Raw genomic sequence first — 20,373 nt, forward strand, 5'->3', positions numbered from 1 at the left:
GAGAATCATGATACAGGTACCTATAGTGCATTTATTCTTATTGCTGTGTGTTGCAAGTGGCACTATTAATAATTACTCAGAGGTAGATTGTCTTTCAATGAAAGTTTTTATTAGATCACATCAGTCATCAAATATAAACAATTAATGCAAAAGTGTTGGGTATGCTGGAGCACCCCAACTAGCATTCAATGCACACAAATTAAACACTAAAAGCAAATCACACAATCTTAGGGCAACCACTGTGTGGGCTCTCTCTCGTCCAGTGAGGAGGTCCATGGAACAGGGTAGAGAAGAGTGTGGATGCGGAGTTGCTAATCAAGACCTCCAGAGAACAAGCAGGAAGCAGGTCTGATTTTATTGCGCAGTTACCATGTATATAAACTCAGGCAGTAGCTAAGCAGATTATAGGCAGCCACCAATACAATTTCTGGCCAACTGTCCCAGCAGCGACCAATTGACTAGTGGGCCATTGAGCAAGTGCTGTGACTGTAACATGCAGTCTCGTGCCCAGGGCTGTGCCTACAGGGTAAGCTGTTTGCCACTCACATGCCTAGCACAGGGGACTGGTTTGCCACTCACATGCCCTTAATGTATGCCATGTATGCAGTACTGCAGTATACCAGGCGCTTGTCCCCACAAACCACAAGCCAAAATACTTCCAATGCCACACAACTTCTCTTAGCCAAAGAGCCAATGTTGTCCTTGTCTGGTGATTCTCTCCAACTGATGGCTGGACATCAGAGACTGATGTCAATCCAGGGAATGACAGCAAGGTGGCCAGTCTTACCAATGTCCTTGGAGTAAAACTCTTCAATGCGGCAGGACCAGCAATTGAAATACAATTCCAGGTTGGTGGTGCACGTTGGTGATTGGTTACACCCAGTGAAAGTCAATGTCCATTGATTATGTCCAGTGAGGTGATGTAATTGCAACTGGCATGTTCTTTGCTCATGTCCATGGAGCTGTGCTCCCTATCAATTGTAACTAGTCATTGCTAAGCATGCCTATGGCTAGTGCCCCTTACAGCTCTTTATCAGTCGTAAGCAGACATGACTAAGAAGTTCAATGGCTGCTGTTCCTTATGGCCAGCAACTTAGTGAGTCCCAGTATGTCCCAGAATGTCTATGGCAGATGCTCCCTACACTGTGTTACTTCATTATATGAATATACCATAGTTTTAAAAGTCTATCTTAACTTTGATAGGCATTAGCATCATTACCAGTTTTATGATATTATGAACAATGTTATCTATACTTACAATGTGTCTTTCAATGCACAGGTGCATAAATTTCTCTTGTATTTGTGCCTAGGAATGGGTTCTCTGGGTAATAATTTATATGTGTAGTCAGCATTAGTAGACAACCTTGAATAGCTTTCCTATATACCTATGCAATCCCACCAGCTGTGTGTGAGAGAAGCCATTCCTCTATGTCAATGGCAAACACCGGGTATTGAGAGCCTTCACTTCAGTCATGTAGGAGGAGCACTGTAATGGTAATTTATCATGTATCTCCATCATATTTCCTGGATGACAAAGGAAGTGATACCCCTCCCTTTCTATTGTTTCCTAGTCATCCTCTGTTCTGAGGTCCTTGTTCGAGATTCACTTGGCTGGCGATATTCCTGATGTGTAGGAATTCCTTATACATTCTGTATCAGTTCCAGTTGTCTGGGATGCAAGGGATTCACTGGGAACACTGTAGAGGGAAGGAGGGACGAACCATCAGGAAAAATACAGGTCTGTCTTCTGTGCAAGAGAGAAGGAGGAGAGGGAGGAAAGCTGTGGATTACAATGTGGTGGTAGAAGTTTTGTCCAGACTGATGGAGAATCTTATTTAAAAGTGAGATGGGAGAAGAGGAAAGGGAATTCTGAGGACAGTGAGGAAGGCCATGCATGGTCCCTGAGAAGGGTTGGGAATGTGTGCTGATTAAGGAAACACAGTAGCATGGCTGGGCAGTCCTGATGGCCTTTTGAGGGTGGTGACAAAGTTCTCAGCTGACCAGATCTTCCCTATTTTGTCTTATTCTAGATGCTTTGAGGCCACAGTTTACAAGAAGGCTTAGGATGGGATTCACTGGGTACAACTGTTGAGTAAGCCTGGCCAATACTAGAAAGAGGACTGTAAATCTAAATGGTTACACAACTGCTGGAGGAAGGCTCCTTCATGTATCCACGTATATACAAAGCATGTCTGTCCCTCTGGCTCAGCAATCCCATTACACATGCAGGTGGAACCTGGTGGATTAATTCCTGAATGTGTACTTGCTGGGCTCAGAAGGTTATGTAAACTGTAATGGATTTTTGGAGAGAATCTTGTCAATCATTATGATCATAAACAATACAACTAAAATTAACTCAGCAATGCCATATTATTTGGTTTTGCAAGCATGTTATTTATTTATTTTTTCCTGCTTTGTTTGGACTGGATACCATTCCTTTTAGAATAAAGACTCCAAGCTGCTAGGAAACAGGTCTGTCTTTCTCACCATGGTATGCCTGGCATTTACCAAAGTGCTACCTTATATTAGGTAAAGCCTGAACAACTACTGACAGATGGACCTGGCAGAAGTGTGATTCCAATTCAGGTGTTCTGAATCTAGTTCCCTTGATCTTTAGCACACTACACACTAGTGTTGGGGACAACAGGACAGTGATTCTTATCTCTCAGCTTTGCGAGGGAGTTGGATGTAGGAGGACCTAGTCTGTGCCTAGAACAAGATATTCAACAAAAGCTGTCGATTTTGTTATGGTAGGTCAGAGATTTCTCTAAAATTGCTGACCCTCCATTATCAGTTCCTGAAATATCCTAACTCCTTTTCTTCCTGGCACTTTATGGACATTTTCTCTAGACACTAGAAGTCCACTGCACATTTTCAAGAAGTAGAATACAAGTTACTTCCCTGAGAGACACTTTATATTCACAGGGACTAATTAATGATGCAGCCACATTGTTTCAACCTGTGGACAGGCAGAAGCTGCTTCCAGCACTCTATCCCTCAGAGAAGCAGAGAGTGTTCAGTGCTAATGACCCCTCATTTTCATTTCTACCTTATAAATGACACTCTTCACCGGGAGGAGAAAGATTTTCTCTGAGACTGTGCTGATGAATACTTTTCTCAGAAAGAAGAGCCAGAAAGCCAGCTGTCACTTCCCTGAGGCTTTTGCACCTGAGCATTGGCAGGGGTGCTTTTTGCACTTGCACAAGGCACAGATTGGAGTGAAGAAAGACCTGGGTTCTAACTGTGCTTCTGCCCCAGTCACCCATGCAACTTCAGAACAGCTTCATTTCATCTTGCAGAGTTTCAAATCCACCACTAAACGGAGGCAACTGGGAAAGATGATTTTAAATGTCATGTGTTCTTCAGCAAATCAAAGGGAAATAGATGGTGGGACAAATTCCTAGCTGCTTGTAAATGAATGTCCCTCTTTAGTTTTTCACCTAGTTCTCTTGTAAAAACCTTGTAGATTAGATACGTTTCTTCAGTGAATAACAACTGCCTAGTCTGTGCTTTGCCTCAATATGAAAAAAAAGAAGTTAAATCTCAACTGATATTTTATAACATGAAATAGTGAAACTTAGAATCATATACTTTAAGCTAGCCTCGAAGACCTTTCAGGAACATCATGGTATGATATTGGGGATTAAGGATATTCTGGAGACTTGTTGGTACCCTCAGATCCAATCAATGTAAGTTTTTTATAAGTTATCTTTCAAATTTAATAAACAAATATTTCAATCTGAGTTAAAAAATGTAGTGGAATAATTTTGCTAACATTATCATCATGTTCTACAAATAATTTTGTTTCTCATGGATCACCCAAACAGGAGATTTTCTTTACTGGTTTTTAACAAATGCTTTATTTCATTCTCCTAAAAATTTAAATTCCAGAAACATATCAGTTTATCATTCTTATTTATTGGCATTATCAACTCATTATTTGGATGTACTAATATATAATTCATTATTATATTTTTCTCTGCATCCTTTTGTTCTGTATGAGGATGAGTGTTAGGATATATTTCATACTCATGATGAAATACGCCCACATCAAGACCTACTTAGTCTGGAACGCACACACTTGGATCCTGGCTCCTTAAGCCATATGAAGATTTGTTGCCTAAGGTGGCGATGATGGTGACAATCAGAGATGCCATTTATTGAAAGTTTATCATATCCAGGTTTCTACAAACACATGACATGCACTATTTTCATATCTTCTCTGTAACCTTGGGTTGTAGTAGAGCTCTTTTATTTATAAATTTAAGTAGTTTTTAAAAAATTGACACATAATGATTGTACAAACTCTTACCTTTATTTTACAGATAAGAACATCCAGGCTTTGTGAGGTCGTTCATAGTCATGTGGCCAAAAGTGGCAGAGGAAGGATTTAAACCTAGGCGTATCTGAGTGACAGTGTAGTATGCTAAGCCCACAGACCCTGTGGCAAGACTGCCCGGTAGAACCTCAGCTCTGCCACTTGTTTGCTATTTATGCTTTTCACAAAGTGACAGAGAGGGGAGGGCAGTGGAAAAAGTTGAGATCCCCACCTGAAAGTTGTGAACTGTACAACTGTGTCTCTTTCTCACTCTGCAAAATGAGATTCAAAGAGGAATTGACCTCCCGGGGCTGAAGGGAGGATGAAGCAGTTTTATATGGTGCTTGGTGAGGTGCTGGTGGGTCTTTGCTCTATGGCGCTCTCTGTGCTTCTGACCTGACAGTTCTGCTCAGGAAAGGTCCTCATCAGACTGGACCCTCCCAGAAACTGAATTTGCCTTCTTGCAATAAAGCATTTGCAGAAGAAAGGGAGCAGCTTCCTGGTCAGCAGAGGAATTTTCCTCAGCATTTCATATCTGGGTGTCTCTTTCCTCTGCTGACACTGGCTCTCCTTAACGCTTGTCACACTGAACATTAGATCTTCAGCAAGTTGAAAGATTCGGCGACTTGAAGAAGGCCTGTATTTCTAAGATGTGGGGAGGTCAGTAGTGATCTTTCAAACAAAAGCTAAGATAGGTATGTCCTTAACATCATTAGGAGAATGGAGAGTAAGTAGGTATCTTCTGCCAGATGAGCTTATTATCCATAGCTGGTTAAGACAGGGCCTTTCTTCTCTCTGTCCTTGTAGCCTCCTTTATGTAGTCACGTGACAGATAATCATGTAATAAGATGTTCATCAATTTATGTTTTTATTTATATTTTACTTTGAGTCCTTCATGTAGACTGAAAAGGGGTCAGTAGCCTTTACCTGGGTGGTTCTAATGTGCCAGGGTAAGAAACACCCAGAAGTGTGCAAATGTGTAAAGCAAGTGGAGGGGGAGTAAATCAGGCTGCTTCCTAGATATGGTCCACTGCATGGGGACATAAAGGGAGGAAATAGCAAGGAAAGAAGGGAGCAGGGGCAAGTCTCCCTGTGCAACCAAGTCCTTTTCACCCCATTCTGTTTCAGTTTGATTTACATCAGTTTGTGTTACCACTGGAAACCCTGATTCGCAGTTCAGCAAGCCTTTCTGTGAAGTCTGAGAAGAAAATTTTAATTCAGAGGCTACAGACCACAAAGGCAGGGATTTCGGGAGATCCAAAATATTCATGGTTTTCTCCAGTGCCATCTTATTTATGCTGAAAATGGTCAAGATGCATTCCAGTTTTAATCTCGTAAAATTGATTCTTGTCGAACGTCCAATCCCAGCTGTAATAACAGTTACAGGCTAAAATAATTGAGTTAATATTTTCAGCTAATAACTAGAATATCCAGTGCCCAGTGATGTAAAAGCTACAGACATGATCACATTTTGTAATTAACAGCATCAATTGGTATGAGATCTTTGGAACACAGGAGGGTTAAGAGGGACAAAGGGAAAATGGTTTTGCCAAAAGAAAGCTTGTCACAGTCCCACCCCTGGAATTAATTCTCTTACTTATGATTTTTGACATTATAGGTAATACTGTGCTTGCATTCTCAGTGACCTTGGACTCCATGGGAACATCTCACAATATTACGGAATTCTTCATGCTGGGTCTCTCGGAGAAGCCAGAGGTGCAGAGAATTCTCTTCATGGTCTTCCTGATGATTTATGTGGCCACAGTTGGTGGCAATGTGCTCATTGTGGTCACTATTGCCTCCAGCTCCATTCTGGCTTCCCCTATGTATTTTTTCCTGGCCAACCTGTCCTTTGTGGACACCTGTTATTCTTCTTCTCTGGCCCCTAAACTCATCGCTGACTCCTTGTATGAGGGCACAACCATCTCTTACGAAGGCTGCATGCTTCAACTCTTTGGAGCCCACTTTTTGGGAGGTGTTGAGATCATTCTGCTCACGGTGATGGCCTATGACCGCTATGTGGCCATCTGCAAGCCTCTGTACTATACAACCATCATGACCAGGCATCTCTGTGCCATGCTAGTAGGGGTGGCTTGGCTGGGGGGCTTCCTGCATTCCTCAATTCAACTCCTCCTGGTCCTTTGGTTGCCCTTCTGTGGGCCCAACGTGATCAATCACTTTGTGTGTGACTTGTACCCTTTGCTGGAGCTCGCCTGCACCAACACACATGTCATTGGTCTGCTGGTGGTGGCCAACAGTGGTGTGATCTGCCTGTTGAACTTCCTCATGCTGGCTGCCTCCTACATGGTGATCCTGCACACCTTGAGGTCCCACAGTGCAGAGGGGAGACACAAAGCCCTCTCCACCTGTGGGGCCCACTTCACGGTTGTGGCCTTGTTCTTTGTGCCCTGTATATTTATTTACATGCGCCCATCATCCACTTTGCCAATAGACAAGCACATGGCAGTGTTCTACGGGATTCTGACACCTATGCTGAATCCACTCATTTATACCCTGAGGAATGAAGAGGTAAAAACTGCCCTAAGAAAGCTCTTTACACTGTAAGAGCTTTCTTTACATTGCAGGAGGGATGGTAAACGGTAAATTGGGAATACAAGTGACTTAACTTCTGCAAATGAAACAACTGACACTTTTAGTACTGTAAATCATCTTATTCCATCATTTTTCTTCATTCACTTCCATGATTTATTTGGCCTTTTCACTTGCATTGCATAATTTCATTATAAAACAGCTGTATGGAATCCACAGGTCCTGAATTATTATTCATATTTTATAAATGAGGCAATGGGTGTTGTGTGATGTGGTTAATTGATTAATCAAAGGTTATCTGGTTCTGAAGCTCAGTTATTTTGATCAATCATCTTTAAGTAGCAATCCCCATTAATAACTTTGAATCTGTGTGATAATTAACTGAGCCTTAGAGAAGGAAAGACATAACCTCATACCTTCAAGCTTATCCATGCCTGCAGCTTCTGTCCCTCCTGTCACCCTGTGTGATGTCATCAATATAGCTGCTGCAGGACAGTAGACAGCTTGAGAGCTGCAGGCAGATCAACCAGAGTCTGAATCTAATTTCCTATGTTTACTTGTGGCATGGCCTTGAGGAAGTGTCATATTTCCTTTTTTAAATATTTTTTAGTTGTCAGTGGATCTTTATTTTTTATTCATTTATATGTGGTGCTGAGAATCGAACCCAGTGCCTCACACATGCTAGGCAAGCATTCCATCTCTGAGCCACAATCCCCGCCCTCAGAAATATCATATTTCTACAAGTCTTTGATGCTGTATGGGCTCTCTATCATCCAGTGAGGAGCTTCACGGAACAGAGGAGAGTGTAGCTGCAGAGTCACTAATCAAGACCTTCAGACACCAAGATGGAAGCAGGTCTGATTTTATTGATAGTTACCAATCTATGGATACTTGGGCAGTAGCTAAGCAGGTTACAGGCAGCCACCAATACAACTTCTTGCCAACTGTCCTTGCGGCAACCAATCATGAAATGGGCTGTGGAGCAAGCACTGTGACTGCAACACGTAATCTTATGCCCAGGGCTGTACCTACGGGGTGAGTGGTTTGCTGCTCAAACACCTAGCAGGAGGGGACGCCCTTAACATATGCCACTTATGCAGTACTCCATGCACCTGTCCCCACGTGATGCCTATCTTTAAAGTAAAAGTCATGACATTTCAAATTCACATGTTCTGTTTGTCTTCATGTGTCTGGCTTATTTCACTTAGCATGACCTCCCCCAGGTCTACCCACATGTAGCAATGCCAGGGCGTTCATTCCTCTTTTTAAGGCATTAACTGTATACCTCAATAAAGCTTGGGGCAAATAGTGAAGGTAGTATATGTTCCAAAGAGTTATTGTGAAAACTTCATGATCTATACAGTTTTAAATGTAGTCTCAGGCACAGAGTAACCTCCCAGGATGTTTATTTGATATTATCATGTCTACCTCAAGCTTTTCCTAAACCCTCCATAAAGTGCCTGCTCTCCTGTCTCTGCTAGGTTTGAAATATGAATGCTTATAGAAGAATATTTTTGTGTGAGTGATGCAAAGAGGCATTTCCTTTTGTTTTTCATAATTCTTCCTTTTTCAGACACCCAAGGTTTCTTGTGTTCTGGAATCTGGAACACATGCCCATGTTTATTTCATCTTTTTCTTAGTTTTATAAGCTCTGCATATATTCCTTTCAAACTTTACCTTTTTTAAACTTGTGCATATTAATTATACACAATGGTAGTTTTCATTGTGGTATATAATATTTACACACAAAAATATAATCTCATCAACCTCATTCCCCAACATTGCTCCCAGGTTCCTCTCCTCCCTCCCCAACTCCCTATTCATCTCCCTCTAATTTCATGGAGACCCTTTCTTACATAATATTTTTCCTTCTAGCTTCCACAAAGAGGAAAAAACTTCTCTTTCTGAATCTGACTTATTTTTCTCAAAATTATATTTTGCTCTAGTTCCACCTATTTTCTTGCAAATGCCATTATACAGTGGCATTTTTATTCAGCCAAAGGCTTCCATATTTCTATTTCTTGTTTGACAAATAATCTGTAACTTACCAGGTTGCAACGTATCCTCTGCTTTTATAGGATTCAGGATTTGAACCCAGAGACGTGAACATGCTAGATAAGTGTTCCACCACTGATCTACACTGTCAGCCCCATGCCACTTTTGTACAAAGAAAAAATCTAACAAGATGAAAATTAATATGAAAGGAAATATTTTTATTGTTAGATGTAATATTTAAAATTAGTTCCTAAGAGCCAACAAATTTGGAAGCTTAAAAAGCTTGGACTGGGGATGTGGCTCAAGTGGTAACGCACTCGCCTGGCATGCATGGGGTGCTGGGTTCGATTCTCAGCACCACATAAAATAAAATAAAGATGTTGTGTCCACCAAAAACTGAAAAATAAATATTAAAAAATATTCTCTCCTCTCTCTCTCTCTCTCTCTCTCTCTCTCTCTCTCTCTCTCTTTCTCCTCTTTAAAAAAAGAAAGAAATAGCTCTTGCTTGACCCTTAAGTTTCTGTGTCTGTTAAAAAAAACAGAACTTTTAGGCAAAGAAAATATTGTCATCTTTTGTTTAATCACCTTTTCATAGGCTAATTAATAATAGCCTACCAAAATAAGTAAATTAATAATAATTGAATATCTTGCCCATTCATATAGAAATATACATGAGTGGGAGTTTGACTCAGTCATGTAAACAAATGTGGAGTTCTTTGAGGGACTTAAAATAAAATTAGGTTCTTGTTTTACAGAACTATGAAAATAAATTTTAGATTAAAAAATTCCAAACTCAAAAATTCCTTTTTAAAAATTCATCAGAAGACAATATTTGAGAATATATTCATGACCTAGGACAGAAAAATACTTTCTGAATGAGATAAAAAAAAATGGATCAACAAATGATGTAATTTATTAAACTGCTATTAAATGATAAGAAGACACCATAGACAGTTAAAAGAGCAGTCACTACTTGGGAGGGTATATTTGTGATCTATATAAATACCAAAAAAGCAGAATGCAAAAATCACAACTAAAAGTAAGAAGAAAAGTTAAACAATCAATAGATTAACAGGCAAATGCATGAATAAGAAATTTATACTTGCTATGAACATTTTAAAAGATGCCCAACTTCAGTGGTAATCAGGAAAATGCCAACTTATTGTAACTAGGAAATACCATTGTTTCATATTAGCTTGGCAAAGACTAAAACACTTGACATTATCAATGTAGCTGAAGATGAGAAGTGGCAGGCTTTCTCACACTGCTGGTGACATTCACCACAGAAAGCTACTCCATGGAAATTATTCAAGATAAAAAACAAATATTTGGTTCACTTACAGGTGTTTATTTAGAAAAACTCTGATGAATGTGCACATGGAAACATACAAGGTTATTCATAATGGAATCTTCATAATAAAACAGAATACTTTAAAAAAATATGGCAGATCTGATGGGTAATAGTACACCAGTGAAAAAGAAAGAAGCTGAATCTCTACCAATGAAGATTTGTCTGAAAAGCTTAAAACTGAGTGAATAAGTGAGGTTAAAAATGGTGCATCTAGTATGTCAGCATCAAACACAATATTATCTTGTTTCTATGTGTGAATGTGTGTGTGTGTGTGTGCAGTTATGTTTATGAAGACAAGTGCCATTTTTAAAGAAAGGACTGAAAAAATACTATGAAATTCTTAATCATAGTTTTTTTAGTCATGAGAAATAGGAAAGGAGCCTATTTTATTTTATATCTTAGTTTTAAATTTAATTTTAAAAGATAATAATTGTATATATAGCATCATAATGAAAGTGAAAAATAAACATAAGTACAGATATGTTTTTTATTCTATCATTCAGAATAGCGGTTTAATGGTGATAGAAAATGGTGATTTTTGCCCCTCCTTCAAAATGAAGAAATTCTGATGATGCCTGGCTCCTGAGTCAATGAATTCCTAAAGTGCCTACATATTTAATAGCATCTCTGCTCACTCTGACTTATTCTCCCAGTTGAGGCTGGTCCTTCTAATGCTCCCATCACTTCCTCTAAACCCATCAGCTCCAGGACCCTTTTATTGTCAATTGTTGCTCTGTTGTTATAACTGACTTCATCTACAGACTTGGTTAAGACTCTGCTAGCCTGAAAGATGGAAACGACACTCTGGAGTGTAAATTAGTTCTTTGTTCAGCTTACAAGGCACCTTAAGCAAGAACCACCTTTCAGATGCTCCATTTCCTTGTCCAAATACGGGTATGTCATTCCTTAGGTTATGCCCCAGTAAAAGGAGAGTGCACATGGAAACAGTAGTAGCTGCCTAGTGACAGAAGTGTGATAAATGCTAGTTCCCTCCCTGAGATGGAGAAAAGGGAAAACAGAAGAATCAATACTAAAAATTACCTAAACCTCCAGATTTTAAGTGCTGTAAAAAGAATAGTAGTGAGTACAAAGGGAGAATACCTGTATTTGAATTTTTTATTTTATGATTCATTCTTATGTGGCCACTGGCAAAGAACTTAAAAATAGGATTTTTTTTTTGTTCACCTCTCTGAACACCTGTTCATCATGTGAAGTTTCTTTCTTCATGGAAAATATTAGGATGAGTGCATATTTTATGGTTTACGTCTGAGATGTCCCACAAAAGCTCTTGTGTGAAATAATTCAATAATCTTCAGAGCTGAAATGATTAGATTAAGAAGCATAAGCTAGGGGCTGAGGTTGTGGCTCAGTGGTAGAGTGCTTGCCTAGCATGTGCGAGGCGCTAGGTTCGATCCTCAGCACCACATAAAAATAAATAAAATAAAGATTTTTTTTAAAAGAAGCATAAGCTAATATGTGGATTGACCCACTAATGTGGACTAAATGGGTGGTAACTGTAGGCAGGTACGGTGTGGCTGGAGGAAGTAGGTCACTTGGGGGTATGCCTTTGAGGTTTATAGTTTGACCACCGTGATTGGATTTCTTCCTCTATCTCCTGTTTTTTAGGTCCTGAGCTGATTTCCTCAGCCATGCCCTTCCACCACGATGTCCCACCTCACTCAGGCCCAGAGCCATGGAATGGGCAGATCATGGACTGAGCCTCTGAAGCTGTGAAGCACAATTAACTTTTCTTCCTCTAAGTTGTTCTAGCCAGGTATTTTGGTCATCGAGAGGAAAACCTGACTAAAACAACGTATTTATGTGAAATATGTTTGATGATCTTTGTCTTTTGTTTTTATGTATCAGAGGAAAGTACCACTTTGCAAGCTGCAGGCTACTTCTTCAAACTCAAAGATTAAAGAAAGAGAGAGAAATAATTTCAAAGACGTTTCCTGTTATGTGAGAATCAAAACATTCGTGGAGTTATAAATTACTGACAAATCACCAGCTGATTCTTTGAAGACAACATTTTCAGCCAGGTCTGTTTGTGAAAGCAGATGAAGTCAGGGGGATTTCAAAAAAGAGAATTCCAAATAAAATATTAGAAATTTAAACAAACATAGAAAATCAACTCATTTGTGTATATCTGGGGGAAGTCACTGTGAGGTTGGGTGAAGCACAAGGGCTTTGAGTTAGATTGACTGAGACTGGAATTCTGCCTAAGCCAAATTTTAGTGAAATAAAATTCAAGCTCATCTAATTAGATTTTAAGAGTTCTTAGCACTGAAAGGATAGTGATAAGAGGTAACACATATGTTTAATTAGCTCAATTTATCCATTTAGCAATGTATATCTATATATTTCATCAGGCCGTACACGTGATGTATGGTTTCTTCTAAAGCTCTTACTCTGTGATATCAAAGCATCTGCAGTTTCTAAATCTTTTAGTATTTTATTATGTTCATGATTAGGATTTTTTCTCTGATCCAGATTTGAGAACATTATCATTCAGTTCCACAACACAACTTGTTCTTACACTTATAATTTCCTGTAACAGCTGTTTTCAGAACTTTCTTCTCCTTTGTTCCTGTCTAAAACCCAACTTCAGTGTTCAGATATTTTCAGCTTTAACACTTCAAGATTTGTTCATTTTCTGTCTTTTGTGCCAGCCAATTCTTCTTCTACTTCCTTTTTTGGATAATTATACACTAGAAGGAATGAATAGTAGAGATGCAATTGTCAAAATAAGCTTCTTGGTGAAAATGCTCTTTGTGTGACTGTGTTAAGTGAAAAGTTTTCTATTGCTGTAATGGAACTTCTGTTAACCTCTCAAACTCAGGAAGATAAGAAAAGCATATTTTGATGAACGTACTTTTAAAGAAACTTCCTACTGCTCTACAGTCTTTTTATGTATAGTTTCTGTTCCTCTTTCACAATACAACTTCAGTATGTCTGTAATGAAGAGCATAAAAGGTGACAAAAATATTGCCCTTGACGTGTCACACCACAGTGAGATTGACAATATGACCCCTTCTGAATCTTTGGTAGTTTTGCCCTCATATATCCATTCAAGAAAATATTTAAAAATATATTTTATGAGTGCATTGGTATAAAGATGAATATAACCCAAGTTGGATTTGGATTATATTTATTCTTGTTTTCAAGAAATGAAGCAATGCACAGATTCCTTAAAGTATCATGGTCTCTTGGCACTATCTCCCTGTATGGGCTAATAATAAAAAGTGATGTATCCACCAATGTATGGGTGGATAGAGAAACTGTGATGTATATGCGAATCATACTCATAAGTAATAATGTGTATGTATAATAGAATAATATTCAGCCATAAAGAGAATGAAATTCTGTTATTTGTAGCAACATGCACAGAACTAGAGGACATTATGTAAGGAAAATAAAAAAGACACTGCATGTTCTCACCATGTCAAAGCTAAAAAAGTTGATTGCAAAGAGGTTTCAAGTAGAACAGTGGTTGCTGGAGTCTAGGAAGCATGTGGAAGAGGAGGAGGAACAGAAGGTTGGATAATGAAAACCAAAATGTACTTTCTTATGGCTTAGATATGAGGTGTCCTCCAAAGGCTCCTGTGTCAATGCAGGAACATTCAGAGGTGGAATGATTCTGAGAGCTGTAGCTTAGTCAGTCTATCCTAGTTTGAATTGATGGATTGAGGGATAAGTGTAGGTAGGTGGGGTGTGGCTGCAGGAGGTGGGTGACCAAGGAAAGCCCTGGAAGGAGGTATCTTATCTGTGGTTCCTTCCTGCCTTCTCTCTCTCTGCTTCCTATCTACCATGAATGAAACAGTGTTCCTTCACCATGTCTTCCCCTGGGATGTCCTGCTACAACTTGGGTCCACAAAAATGGAGTTGGCTCACTATGGACCTAACCTCTAGCTATGAGCCCAAATCAACTTTTAATCCCCTAAGTTCTTGTCAGGTATTTTAGTCACAGAAATGAAAAAGCTATTAAAAGTTAGTAGAAAGAGTAAGTTCTACTGTTCTACAGCCCAGGAGGGTGATTATAGTTCACATTTTAAAATATATTTTATAAATAATTAGAAAAGAGGAGTTTAAATATTCCAAGCATGAAGCAATACTAAAGTTTAAAGAGGTAGGAATTCTAAGTACATAGGGAGAATAAGTTCTAATATTCTATAGCACAAGAGGGTTAATGTAGTTCACAATAATGTAGTTCACAATTTATTACATATTTTATAAAGAATTAGAAGAGATGAATTTAAAGATTCCCATTATAAAAAGTAATAATATTTAAGGAGGTAGAAATTCTAAGTACCCTAATTTGATTATTATATACACTCTGCATACACTGAATGATCACACTGTACATAAATATATACGATTATATGCCAATTAAAATTTTGATGCACAGAGGATAATTGACCATCCCAATTTTAATGAGTCAAGGAGAATAGAGCTTTATAAAATATCACTCAATATTCTTCCTAGTGCACTACCCACAGGGCTTATTTCTCATCAACTTTCATCATTTGATTCCAGAGTTTCTTCAGAACCTTTTTCACTTCCTCATTTCTGAAGGTGTAGATCAAAGGGTTTAACATAGGTGTCACTAGGGTACAAAACACAGTCACAGCTTTGTCGGCAGGGAAGGAGGCCACAGGTCTGAGGTACAGGTATGAACAAGGTACAAAGAATAAGATGACAACTGTGACATGAGAGGCACAGGTAGACAGGGCTTTGCGGCGCCCTTCAGAGCTGTGAGACCTCAGGGAGCGCAGGATGATGACATAGGAAGCCACCAGCATGGAGAAGATGATCAAACACAGTGACCCACTGTTGGCAGCAATCAGGGACCCCAAAGTGCGGGTGTCTGTGCAGGCCAGCTCCAGGAGAGGAATTAAATCACACATAAAGTGGTCGATGACATTGGGTCCACAGAACGGTAACTGAGCCATAAACAAAATCTGTATCCCTCCATGAATAAACCCCAAGACCCCAGCCGCCCCCACCAGGAAACCACACAGCTGCCGGTTCATGATGGTCATGTAGTGCAAGGGCTTACAGATGGCCACATAGCGGTCATAGGCCATGGCCATTAACAGGATGATCTCAGCTGCAGCAAAAAAATGTTCAGCAAAGAGCTGAGTCATGCAGCCACTGAAGGATATGGTGTTCTTTTCAGAGATCAAGTCAAAGATCATTTTGGGTGCTATGGAAGAAGAGTAGAAACCGTCTATAATGGATAAACAGGACAGAAAGAAGTACATGGGAGAGCCCAGGGCTGGGCTGATGAAGATGGTGATGGAGATGAGCATATTACCTGCCAGTGTGATCAAATAGGTCAGTAGAAACACAGTAAATAAGAGTTTCTGCAGTTGTGGATTTGGGGTCAGGCCCAGCAAGATGAATTCTGTTACATTGCTCATCTCTCCTGTCAAGTTAGCTTGTGTTGGGGCATATCATGGTTCATCTGGAAAAAAAAAATCACAACATTTCTGAGTGATGACATTTCAAATTCTGTGTTAAAGTACTCCATTGCCTTGTGAGACCTGGTCTTGCAATGGATGGGGTTAGATTTTATTTACCTCAGCTGTTTTACAGGTAGTTGTAAAGAACAGAAGGATGTTAGATTTCTCTTAATTCATTTTTATAAAATAGTGACAATACCTTAGAGGTACCACAAGAAAGCAAGATGCTGTTATGAACACTGACTTATGTTTGGCTTCTGAACATTCTTTCTTTCTCTAAAAAATCTCAAAGATGGCTTTCTTTCATTGCTGGGAGGAGTGCAAATATCATAACAATTATTTTTAAGTTCTATTTCTTTATCTTCATGGATATGATATATGAACACAATATTCTATTAAAGTCAACTGTATCCTATATCAGGGTGTCAAGTCTCTTTGAATCTAAACCATCTGTGTTTTTTGACCGTTGGTCCCTCTACCTCATTTGAATGCACATGCACATAGAGATAGAGCTGCAGATAGAGGTTTTTTTTTTCTTTTTCTGAATGCCAAGGAATTATCTTTACTACATATCAGTGAGAACAATTCATTCTAAAGCTCCAGATATTGTGCCTGTCTCTATGCCACCCTTTCATGCTGTTTCTTTCTACACCTTTGGATATGGATGTAAATGGTACAAGATTCTCCCGAAAGTTCACAACATTCACAAATAAATGTTCTTTGCATTGGAATTTTAACAGATACAGTGCTACGCTCTGGATTAGATATATTTCCCCACTCACATTTTACAAATGGAACTAAAAGAGACATGAATTTACCCTGAATTTTCTGTTGACAAGACATATATATTAGGATCTGATAAGAGGATACAATTATCATAGTTAGCATAAATTCAGTCAGTTAAGTCTATTTGTTATTTTCATGGCTGACTTATGGAAGTATTGAATATATGCAAAAATTTTAAAAATATTCCTTTTTATTGAATTACCTAGGCCTGGGTTTTCAAGATTAAATTCATATTGTTACAAACGAGCATTAGGTATTTTATTTTTTTCTCAGACTTTTATACTTCTTTTCCCAATCCCTGCCCAAAATCATCCATAACCACATAATTAGAAAAAAAAATCTAGACACACAAGTCAGCCTCAAGACCTCTCAGCTTCCATAAAAGTGTGAAAAAATGTCTTTGGTGGCAGGGAAGCTCTATGCCTGAATAGTTTCCTTTCTATTCTGACTCTTGTGGATGATAAATACAGTTATTAATTTTTCTTTTTTTAATTTTTAAATTTATTTTTTATGGACTTAATTCATAGTCTTATTTTAAAGTGGCAAATGAAAGTCAGGTATAGGAGAAGTTTTTAAACCATTACAATGAGAACTCTACAGATTCAGTGTATTTAGTGAGACATTAATATTATCCACAATGTCTTAAAAGTGACTCCAGTCATTCTTACCAGCAACTGATTTGGAAAAATTGCAGATTATATTTTCCACTGATATTTTCAGTGGAAATTTGTGTCTGAATTCATTTTCATAATAAAATACTAAACTTCCAATCAAATATGTATTTACAAAAACAACTTCAGAGAAAAAAAAAGTTGGATCAATCAAGTTACTGTGCTGAAATTTTTGGAGAAAAATGTTTAGCTTTCACTAACCTGGGTCTGGTGATGGTGGAATTCTATGTCGATGTTTTCTTCCCCTCTCGGAATTTGCAATCCATGGACTCCATGAACCTGAGACTGGAATTAATGTCACTTTAGACAATTCTCCAACGTGGACCTTTTAGTGTATTTGGTTCCATTGTTAGTCTGAATTTACTCAGAAAACTGAACAATTTTAGTTAGGAAGCTTTGATAACTCTAGTACTTAATTTCTGCTCATTTCCTTGGTTTCTTATGAAAGCATAAATGAATCTTCTGTATTAATTTTTCAGAAAAACATATTTTCAGGTAGTTTGAACTATATCCAATTCAAATTAAAAACAAAAGGAATACAGCCTAATTATCCAAATAAGGAAAAGTCATTAAAGACAACAACAAAACATAAGTGAATCTCATGGTTTAAACGTTGTTTTCTCAATCAATTTCACCAAACTATTCCTTCCTAAGAGCCTAGGAGCAATGTGGAGAGGGGATTCCTTTCATCCTAACTCAAGTTCTCAGCTCAGGAGTGGGACCTCGCAAACAAGTCTCCATCTTGTAGATCATGGCTCTGCTGCTGTCAGTGGCTCACGAACCCTTTATTATAATTCTCTCCTCGTGGACTCTAGAGAAATGTTTAAATTGACTTTCACAGACTGCTAGGTTTGGAAATGCTTTGACCTCTCAAGTACCCATGAGGATCCGTAATTGGCTCTGCTGATTTCCAAGGCAACAGTAATAGTCCTCTGCTTACTCCCCCTTGGTACCCATAAACATCAGTAGTGGCTAGTTTTAGAAAGTTACTTAAGGTGGGGCTAAAAGTATGTCCAGGCTACAGTTTAGGATGAAACTTTAGTAATAAAATTTGGAAAATTCATTATAGGGTTTGTTTTTTGTTTTGTTTTGTTTTGTTTTGTTTCTAATTGTAATTTTGAGCATGGCCTGGGATTTGGGTTGGTTTAGACATAGAAACCAGAGAATAATTCTTCTCTGAAACATGATTGGTGTCAAAGGTATGGTTGCTCTGAAGGATAGAACTGCCAAGACTCTGTTCCTGAGGATGCTTGAAGATTGTGCATTATTATTAGTGACTGAAGAGATGTAGATGGCAGCATTCCCAGCTACCAAAGACTGCATAATTTAAAACCCATAAGGATGTCAACTTCTTTCAAGGGAATCTCATAGATGACACATTTCCCTGGCTAAGGGAAAGAGAGAATATACTGATTCGTAGATTTAGGCAACCTGCTTCCAACAGTAGCTACTGAGGACACCACAGTCAGTTGAACACTGTGGACAAAGACACACAGAACACTCTGGAAAGGAGGCCACACCATTATCTTGTCTCCTGCATCTTCTGAGGTGATGACAAATGGCTGCAACCTCACTGGAAACACTCTTTTTTGCTATTAACCTTTAAACCAAACTGAGGCATTCCTAAAGTCCAGGACAGAATAGGAAAGAGTCACCTCTGCTCTCAGTAATTGTCAGTTTATTGCCCTTATGTACCGCCAGCCACACTTACAGTCCTCCTCTCATTTATTATTTTCTTAGTCAATTTTGATTGTAATGGTAAAAAGGATAATAAAGATATGCATTAGAGATAGAATGCACAATAAATTTCTATAACCAAGCAACACAGATACATTATATGATGAAAAAAATAATAAAAATGCAACAAAAGTTCAAGAAAACTAAAATTACAGTACAAATATTAAAATGCTATCAATTTTATAGAAATGGAACAATTTTGCATAATTCAAATTGGTATCTGTTGAATGAACACTCTGAACTGTTCTTTTCAGTTAGCTTAGGGTAACTACCACTCTACTCTATTTATTTGAGTTTGAAGTTTTGAGATATTTTATATGAGTGGAATAATGGGGTATTTGATCCCCTCTAATTGTTTTTTTTTTCATCTAGCATGGTGTATCAAGCTTTATCCCTATAAAGAAAAAAAATCCTTATAAAGAAAGTTTAACATGATAGGGTTTCCTTCTTTTGTAAGACTTAAGAGCATTCCGTTGAATATATATCCCACAATTTATTTATCCATTCATCTACATAAGAATGTTGAAAAATTTCCACTTCTTTAACTATCCCACAATCATTAACAGACTGACTATAGATATTTCTTATGTTTTTTTATGTCAATTCTTTCATTTTATGGAGTTTTTCCCCCCACTGTCCTTTTGGGGTACTATAAATTGAACTGAGGGGTGCTTAAACAATGAGCTACAGTACCAGCCCTTTCTTATTTTTCTCATTTGGGGTCTCACTAAGTTTCTTGGGGCCAGGCTCAGTTGCTGAGGTTGGCCTTGAACCTGTGATCTTCTGCCTCAGTCTCCCCCATTGCTGGGATCACAGGTATATACCACATGTCTTGTTTGTCTTTTGTTTTGAAATAGTTTTAGACATTAAGAAAGTTGAACTCTCATTTCAATTCATTTATATAAATACTCAGAAGTGGGGTTTGTGTATCATATGGTAGTTTGATTTTTAACAATTGAGGAATCTTCTTTCTGTTTTCCATAGCAGCTGCCCCATTTCCACCAACAGTGTCCACAGCTGCTGGGAACAGGCCTGAAGCTGAATCTAAGTGGACTGGTCTGGAAGTGGGACAAGCTGAAGGTCTGAAGCTGCTGGGGTCAGCGTGCTGGTGCTGTGGGCATGGAGAGCAGACCAGCTGTTCAGTCAGCGCTGGGTTTGAGTGAGGCAGGATTGGTGTTGTGTCCAAAGGAAAGTCCAGCTCTCACCTTCCTCTGCTTCCCCCAGGAAAAGCAGATCTCTTTCCCTGCTGTGCTCCCTGGTGTTGGGGGAGAGGGTGATGCAGGTATTGCAAAAGTTTCTCTTACATCACTTGCCACATGTCTTTTCTTGTTTCTGTGCTAAGCCAGGAGCTATAAGTTCTCTCCTAGTTTCCTCAGCTCCTTTGAGGAGCTTTTGTATGTTTGATAGTTGTTCAAGTGGTGTTTATGAGATGACAAAGGGAATATAGACTCTTATTCTTCTATCTTCTGGTTTGAATGTGGATACTATTATTGATGAAGAAAC

The 20,373-nt window shown here is 38.6% G+C and overlaps 2 protein-coding genes across 2 annotated transcripts; one reads left to right on the forward strand and one right to left on the reverse strand.

Moving 5' to 3' along the window:
* The first annotated feature begins 5,974 nt into the window (after window positions 1-5,974).
* On the forward strand, window positions 5,975-6,883 carry LOC114093700 (olfactory receptor 4C3-like). Its single transcript, XM_027936577.2, has one exon. It carries the CDS (start codon window positions 5,975-5,977, stop codon window positions 6,881-6,883), a length of 909 nt encoding a protein of 302 aa, XP_027792378.2.
* A 7,830-nt stretch (window positions 6,884-14,713) lies between these two features.
* On the reverse strand, window positions 14,714-15,634 carry LOC114093781 (olfactory receptor 4C45-like). The gene has a single exon (XM_027936687.2). It carries the CDS (start codon window positions 15,632-15,634, stop codon window positions 14,714-14,716), a length of 921 nt encoding a protein of 306 aa, XP_027792488.2.
* Window positions 15,635-20,373: the final 4,739 nt, after the last annotated feature.

This window comes from Marmota flaviventris, chromosome 9, assembly GCF_047511675.1.
Source record: "Marmota flaviventris isolate mMarFla1 chromosome 9, mMarFla1.hap1, whole genome shotgun sequence".
Taxonomy (NCBI): domain Eukaryota; kingdom Metazoa; phylum Chordata; class Mammalia; order Rodentia; family Sciuridae; genus Marmota; species Marmota flaviventris.

Coding starts and splice junctions, on each gene's coding strand:
- LOC114093700 (XM_027936577.2), top strand. CDS start 5,975: ATGGGAACATCTCACAATATTACGGAATTCTTCATGCTGGGTCTCTCG.
- LOC114093781 (XM_027936687.2), bottom strand. CDS start 15,634: ATGAGCAATGTAACAGAATTCATCTTGCTGGGCCTGACCCCAAATCCA.